Genomic DNA, 8,090 nt, shown 5'->3' with positions numbered 1-8,090 from the left:
AGAATGAAGGCAAAGACAAATGAAAGGCAGCCTTCCAAGGAACCCTTATAAGCCCTGATGTAGGGGGTGTGTCAGGGCCAGGAGAGGCATAACAGACAGTGCTTCCAAGATTCCAGGCAGTGCTGCAGTCCATAGAGCAGCCTACGGGCCTGTCTAAATTATGCTGGGCGCTGCGTCAGAACAGGCAAGGATCAGAATGTTGCAAAAGAGGACGTAGCCTGGACTGTGAATTTTGTACTGTGCCTTTGCTAGGTGCAGCACAAACCTGACCTGTACTTTGCATTGAGCCTGCACAGAGAATTAACACAGCACTATAGCTACACACACATTAATAGCATATCTATCCTTACATTTAATATACTGCCTCTTGTGTTAGCATCTAACTACAAGTTGTTCAAATGTGAGACTTTGCTTTAAAGAGGGGAAATATATTGTAAGCTATGTTGAATTCCATTTTTTTTTTTACAGTAATAGAGCCATTACAAACCAGAATGAAATAACTTGCCAATTATCAACAATACAGTATCTCAGCCCAGATGCTCCACAAATGCACAAAGAAAAATAGTAGGCTGTGTCATGGGACCAGAAGATTACAGCTGTTAATTACTATTTTCCCCAAAACTCATGAAGACACTTCAAATCATATTAGGCTGTCCATTCGTGAATTTGGGACCTTAAACTAATACAACCCAAAAGTAACATGTTGATATCTATATTATATGCTAGTAATGGACACAACATGATTTAGCCTCATTCTCGTTAAAATAGCTTTACTGATTTGCAGACAGTGGATCAAGGCTGCATATGCAGAAGGATACTACAAAGAGCCAGGGCACAATTACAAACACTTGTCAGAGACAGAAAAAAGGGGAGGGATGGCATATAAATTGACTGGGACTCTTGTTCAAGTTCAGAAGGGAAAAAAAAGAAATCAGGATGTTCCTGTAAACTGAAAACGTTTATCCAAGAATAACTTGTCATGGGCTTCAACCAAAGCCAGGACAATTTAGAATAAACAGAAGAAAAATCTTTATAACTATAATTTTTTTTTAAAAAATAGCAGCATCACCAGGAGTATGCAAAGCTGAATTTGCAGTTCAAAAGGGTAGGTTGGGTTGACAAAATAACCGGCCTCACTGCAGCCAATAATATACCTGTGCTTGGAGTTACCTGAACTTCTCTATAAGAACTCAGGCCATCTCTCTTTAGGGTGATGAAAGGGACAGGCCACTGGCCTAGGAGTCAGACAGACTGAAATCTGTTACCTCAGAGACAGTGATAATGTGGCCCATAATCACACATATGAGGCAGACTTAAGCAAGTCACTTCACCTCTATGCTTCAGTTTCCCCAGCAGTTCCACAGAGATTGTAAAGCTTGTTCACGTTTGTGATGTGATTTGAAATCTATGGCTGAAGAACGCTATACACAGTGCAGAGCATTATTTCAGTTGTTGGTGCTCAGCTATGCAATAAGAGGCAAGTTAGCAGACAATTTCTGTTAGTAACTATGCTACACAAGTGCCTGATCTTCTGGGGTCATGAGCTCCCTCCTCTCCAGCTGAAGCCAAGGTATGGAGGATGCTTCCCACTTTACAGGATTGGGCCCCCAGGCACAACATGGCAAGACAGACATAGGGAATTAACCAAGTTACGGGGTGCGATGGAAATGAGAACTGTTGGCAAGAAAAAAGCCCAGCAAACAAACTAATTACATGCAGGAATAACTTTAATAAGTCACATAGCTGTAAAATATCAGTAGCTGCATAACAATACACAAATTTAATGTTTATTATGAAACAACAAGCATGTCTTTGGTAAGCCAGGCAGTCTCTCCCCAAATACCTACATATCTGAAAAATCATGTGTTTGTTCCTTTGTAATAAGACACCCTAACTTTGTGAAAGATTTGCTGCGGTCACTATATTTCTGAAAACATTTTTCCTTGAAGTATATACACACTGTAGGCAAAACAGGATTTTTGTTTCAGGCTAATACATAATCTGAGAATATTTAAAAACCAATATATACTCAGGGATAACAAAGATGATTTCTGCCTCTATTAACACATTCTGGTATTTTGAGCTCGTCTGTAAACTTTTTTGTTCAAAACCTGGACTACTGTGTAATGGCTAACTCTGGACATTCCATTTGCTTAAAAAGACACGTTCAAAAAAAAAATCGGTGTCTTCCAAGTCAATGATTAAAATGACCCAATTGAGTTATCAGAGAGAAACTATAGGCCTTAAACCTATTTATTCTTCTTGGATTTCTAGCAAATGCCTATGAGTAGACTGTTTCCACTTTACATGAGAATATTCTGAGAGAAAGTCCATGCTCTTATTACATCATGCAGTGATGCGGCTCCAGCCATTCAAGGTATACTCACATAACAGAACACTTGCCTTTCAGTTTATCCTTCTTTTTCTGCTGCTTGGATTTCTTCCCATCCACCTGGAGACTGACAGTTCTTCTCTTCTCCAGATTCAAGAGTTCTTGGAAGAGCTCCTGTACATTGTAGTTCATTTTAGCTGATGTCTCCATGAAGGAACACTTCCACTTGCTGGCTAAGGCTTCTCCTTCACTGGCATCCAGTTCCCTCTGGGTCTCATCACTCTTGTTACCAACCAACATTATTGGAATCTTTTGGATATCCCCTTTGATCTGACAAATCTGATCATAGATTGGCTGAAGTTCTTCCATGGACTGCCTGCTGGTGACCGAGTACACCAAGATGAAAGCATGACCTTTGGAGATAGACAACCTCTGCATAGCAGGGAACTGATGGCTGCCAGTGGTATCTGTAATCTGAAGGGTGCAGATGTTCTTATCACAGCTGATCACCTGTCTGTAAGTGTCCTCAATGGTAGGGATGTAGGTTTCCCTGAAAGTTCCCCTTACAAAACGGAGGACCAAAGAGCTTTTACCAACCCCTGCAGCTCCAAACACAACCACCCTGTAATCATTGCTTTGTTCTGGCATGTTTGCTCTGATGTGACCCAAGAAGTGAGGAAGGTCTGAATTGCAAATGCCCAGGTTTCTTGCGTTTACATGCCCTTATGCAGAGACGGCCTGCAGAGAGGAAAAACAAAGGGGGGGGAACCCCAACCCTCATCATTCACAGTACACAAGAGGTTTTGCTATGCAGATAAATACACCCCCTCCTCCCATCCTTCATCTCTCTGCTGTATTACAAAGCCAAACCAAATCCCCATGGCACATGTCCCATACACAGCAAGCATCATATTGAAAGTGAAAACTGTAATTCACCTGTGGCCACCAGCTCCAATATCCGGAGAAACGAGATTAAAATCACCCACCAGAGCTAAGATCAGGCAGCTTCTCTCATTAAAGTTCTTCTGTGCCCAAGCAACAGAGCCCCGCAGCACTTCGCTCCCCTGCAGCTGGTGCAGAGGCTCTGCTCAGCAAACGCCTTGGAATCACCTCCTGCTGCCTACACCAATCCCAGCGACAGGCTCCCTCACTTCCCACCTTTTGTCGGATGCTAATCCTGGGGGGAGGGGGGGGGGTTGTTTTTCTCTCTAGTTTTTGTGCACGCTCCCACGCTGGCTCCGCAAAGCAACAGGCAGCACAACTTGGCCATCACTAAAGCTGCATCACCTCTACTGCTGGATCTAAGCTAATGCAATATTTCAGCTGCTGGTACAATCAGTGAGGCATGCAGGCATGAGAGTCATGCACTAGGGTCATCTATAACCAGGAGTGGCTGCATCATCAGTCCCCTTCAGAAAAAAAGGGGTAAGGTGGATCTTCCTGGATCCTGCTGATTTTTGCATCCAAGCCCCCCTCAGAATAATAATAAAAAAAAAAATCTGCCCCAGAAAGCCTGAACCCCCAACATCCTGGCACAACAGACTCCCAAAGCCCAGATCCAGTACCTGGACTCTGCTGGATCCAGCCACATTTTGGCTCCTACCTTCAAATTCTACTGCATAAATAGAGAACGAGGATAGAGGTACTTCTTACACCAAAAAGAAATTCCAGACTCTGATACACCACAGAGCAATAGTAGGACAGCTACCCAGAGCTGGCACTTGGTTCTCGTTAGATCTAGCCAATTTTTGCCCCCAGCCATGAAAATTCCACTGGTCAAGTATATCAGCAGAACTTCTGGGTGGGTTTTATTCTGATGGAATCATTTAAAGCTATAGAAGTGAATTGTGCTATTAAAAGGGGGGGGGGAAATACAGCCTTCATCCCCACCCAGTCCCCAGTCAAGCCACCAAGCTTTGATATTTTCCAGTTTAGGCTCTGGTACTGATAAAGAAATAATGCCCTATTTAGTTAGGGGACGGGGCTGGGTGGAGATCCAGCTTGCATGGCTGATCATTTATGGGACATCACAGGCTGGAGGATGTTTCCAGCACTCTATTTAGAATACATAGACCTAGTTTTGTTGCTGTTTCAATGGTATGTTTACAGTGTTCTACAGAGTTGTGAAACGTGCATCTCCACCACCTTTTTGGCAATGCTGTTGCATTAGGATAGGTAAGGATCCAGCTTATGCTGGTGATGTAGGGGAAGGTGCATATATATAGTAAGTGTAAGTAGAAAGACTGGGGAGTATGCAGCTAAAAATTATCCAGATTCACAAAGACACTGGTGCCAAATTAGAGAATTGCAGTTTTCTTGAAGGAGAATATCTTGGGAGGAATAGAACAGGAGTACTTGTGGCACCTTAGAGACTAACAAGTTTATTTGAGTAATAGCTTTCGTGGGCTACAGCCTACTTCATCGAATGCATGGGAGGAATAGTAAAAGCTACACCTGCTCTCTGTTTTGATGGTACAATTTCTGGGTTTGCAGCCAAAAGTTGGCAGGATCCCTGGATCCAAGTTTTTGCATCAAGGTCTGGATTTGTTAAAGGTACAGAAGAAGCAGTGATATGTTCTCTACTTACATGGTAGATTTTGGGGGATTGGGGCCCTAAAATTGGCAGCATCCAGGTGGGTTTTGCAGAGCAGTTGCACCAGGATGTGTCCTGGTCTGGGTGTTTTGGTGGCGGGAAAGTAGCTATTTTGGTAATACATTTGAGGATGTAGCTGCAAATATCAGCAGGACCTAGCCAGCTCCAGGGCTGCCTGGAGGGGGGGCAAGTGGGGCAATTTGCCCCGGGCCCCACAGGGGCCCTCACGAGACTATAGTATTTTATAGTATTGCAACTTTTTTTTAATGGAAGGGGCCCCTGAAATTGCTTTGCCCCAGGCCCCCTGAATCCTCTGGGCGGCCCTGGCCAGCTCCATCTTTCACCCACTTACCTGCCACATTCGAGCCCCAAACATGCACCACTCTCACCCCCTCCACACCCCAACAGTAGAGCAGACACAACAAGTGCTCCTAGCTCCAGACAAGCAGCTTCCTCCCAGGCAAGTCACGCCAGTACTGTTCAGCTATCAAGCTCCATATGCAGGAGAAAGTGGTAGCCCCAGGCCCGCCCAAAGCCAGAAGGGAGCAAGCAACAGCACCACTGCTGGCTTTTTGATGAGTAATAAGATTATTGCAGCGCAGCTGAAGACAGCACAGGGCTTTAGCAACAGCCAATGAAAGCAGCCCCCTTTCCTCATCCAAGCCTCAGCACAGAATAAATATGTATATGAATCTTTACCTCATTCTTTTGCTCTTCCAAAAAGCCGGCTAGTGTAGGGGCAGCCCACACCCACAGGCAGCCTGGTGTGGAGCTGGCACTCAATGGAAATACAAATTCCACTGTTGTATTTGTACCCGATGGAGAGCAGAGGCTGGGAAGCACCACTGCACCGAGGGAGAGGGCAGGCGTGGCTCCCCCTGTGCAGCAGCCCTAAAGCCAGCCTCCAAATCTGCCCTTGCTGGGAGCCCTGCTCCACCCTAGCAGCTGGGCCGCTCTAGCATGGCTGCCTAGCTGTATTTCCAAGGTGATGGAGCCGCACAGACTCACCCCTGCTTGCAGCCACCCTGTATTTCATTCAGTTTTTCCAGGAGTGGAACATCCCATTCATGCTGCTGGAGTGGAATAATAATAGTTAAAGGAGCCAAGTCTTCCACTGGAGGGTTATCATCTTGTCTGGGGAAAACTGCCTGGGTTTATTAGAGCACTTTTCCAAAGCCAAGCATGGTGTTTAGTGCTGGAAGAAGCAGCTCTGTATAATGCAAATGCTAGCAGGGCTTTCTCTGAGGTAGACTGTTGTCTTTAATGTCAAAACACCTGATGTGAGCCTAGCAAAGTGTTTATCGGCCAGATCCCAAACCAGTATTGTTATTAATTTCTTATTTGCACCCAAGTACTTATCCCAGCAGTAGCTAGGATCTTTCCCAAATTCTCTTCACACCTTTTACCATCCCAGGAGTGAAAAATCAGTGTACTCCTAAGTAAAAATAATTTTAAAAAATGAAGACAACACTGGAATTGTAGGTACAAATACTACACGGCTAACTGTGAGTGCTTCTATCAGAGGGACCCCCCCCGAACTGAAATCACCTGCTGTTAAGACTGGAGATGTCCTCCTCCTTTGGGAGCATTGTAAGTAATGTTCAGCCAGAAACTTCCTGACATTCTGCTTAGATATCTTGTTCAGGACAAGCAGTCCAAGACTCTCTCTAGTAGATCAGCATCAGTTGATCAGTCTCTAACAGATCAGCAGTTCAAGGAAACTATGGTGCCTTATTAGGGGAGCTCAGGTGTTCTTTCTCCTTATAGTCCCAGCCTCATTGCCTGAGACAGGGCAATTTAACCTTCTGTTATCTAGGCGGGACCAGTTTTCCAACCCATCACATGCAGCTGTGCTGATCTTCATTATAAAAAGGCTTTTCTGAGCACTTCTTTATACTAACAAACAACAGTGGGAGAAGATTTTCCTATATTTAGTTGTGCAATGTGGCACCGCTTCTTCCTTCTTACATCCTGACCTATGGTTATTTATTTGTATTTTAAAAGCAGACAAATTAATTGCATGTCTTCTTCTTGGCTATTTGCTAAAATCTCTGAGCAAGTATTGTATAGGGCAGGTGTACATTTGCTTTAGCTAAAAATAGGATTCCTATATTAGCATCTATTGTATTGTCCCCACTGAATGGAGGTTGTTTCCATAGAACTATTCCAATTCAATATAGTCTTTTCCTCATACATATAAGAGAAAGGAAATTCCTAATTTTGTTTCAGGATAAATTTTCATATGGAGTTTTACTTATTTCGATCAGCAAAAGGACTTATCAAAGCACTAGGTCACAGGTGCCTTGTTACAAGTTCTAAAAAACCAAGACTACGCTTTCTCATTGTTAGTGGAGCCATTTCCTGTTGCAACAATGGAAACTACATCTGTGTAGCTGAGTGTCTGTGCCCCCTGTGACAGTTTGGAGGATATGTCTGTGGCCAATTAGGAATACCTCTCTTTTATAACTGGCATGTAACATTTGCTTTTAACGACTCTCTTCCAGCAATCTCACGTGGGGCTGAAGCATGGAAAATCCCAAGGGAAGGACAGGAACAAAGATGTGTCACTTATTTAAAAAGTGACATGCTCTCTAGCAAGGGCAGCCATTTCATTACCAGAACCAGAGGAGTCAACAGGAGGAGTGGAGGCAGGAGGGACCTGGCCTCCCTGAAGGACCTGGACCAAACCCCAAGATTCACAAAACAGGGACACAAGATTCCCAAGACTAAGTGGGGATTGTGTTCAGGAGACCGTTGTTTTGCCTAAGTCTAACTCTCTGGTGCCGTCTAAGAGTAAAGCATGAGTGTGTTTAAGAAGTTCCTTTGCAAAGCCTGTGTTCCTCGCTTTAATGGTCATGTGGTTTCCAAAGAGTTAGACTATACACCGGAGTGCACTCAAGGGTGGATTGCTGAAGGGAGCATGTATAAACTATTGAGGGGACTCAGAAGGGCTGAGACACTAGTTCAAGGGTAGTTGGCTGTATGGCAGGGGCCTCCTACCAGGGCCGGCTCCAGGCACCAGCTTAACAAGCAGGTGCTTGGGGCGGCCAAGGGAGAGGGGCGGCACCTGCGGCAATTCGGGGGCGGCAGGTCCCTCACTCCCTCTAGGAGCGAAGGACCTGCCGCTGAACTGCCGCCGCCGATCACGACTTTTTTTTTTTTTTT

General features: G+C 44.6%; 1 protein-coding gene across 1 annotated transcript; it reads right to left on the bottom strand.

Annotated features, from left to right (window-relative positions):
• Nucleotides 1–1,816: 1,816 nt before the first annotated feature.
• LOC112115962 (GTP-binding protein Di-Ras2) lies at nt 1,817–2,980 on the bottom strand. The gene has a single exon (XM_024213210.2). It carries the CDS (start codon nt 2,978–2,980, stop codon nt 2,384–2,386), a length of 597 nt encoding a protein of 198 aa, XP_024068978.2. The 3' UTR covers nt 1,817–2,383.
• Nucleotides 2,981–8,090: the final 5,110 nt, after the last annotated feature.

This window comes from Terrapene carolina, unplaced genomic scaffold (genome assembly GCF_002925995.2).
Source record: "Terrapene carolina triunguis isolate 2854851 unplaced genomic scaffold, T_m_triunguis-2.0 Scaffold211, whole genome shotgun sequence".
Classification (NCBI taxonomy): Eukaryota; Metazoa; Chordata; order Testudines; family Emydidae; genus Terrapene; species Terrapene triunguis.
Note: the sequence above shows the minus strand (reverse complement) of the source record. Positions and strands in the feature narration are given on the sequence as shown.

What these genes read in the sequence shown, in the direction of transcription:
- LOC112115962 (XM_024213210.2), bottom strand. Translation starts at nt 2,980, where the DNA reads ATGCCAGAACAAAGCAATGATTACAGGGTGGTTGTGTTTGGAGCTGCA.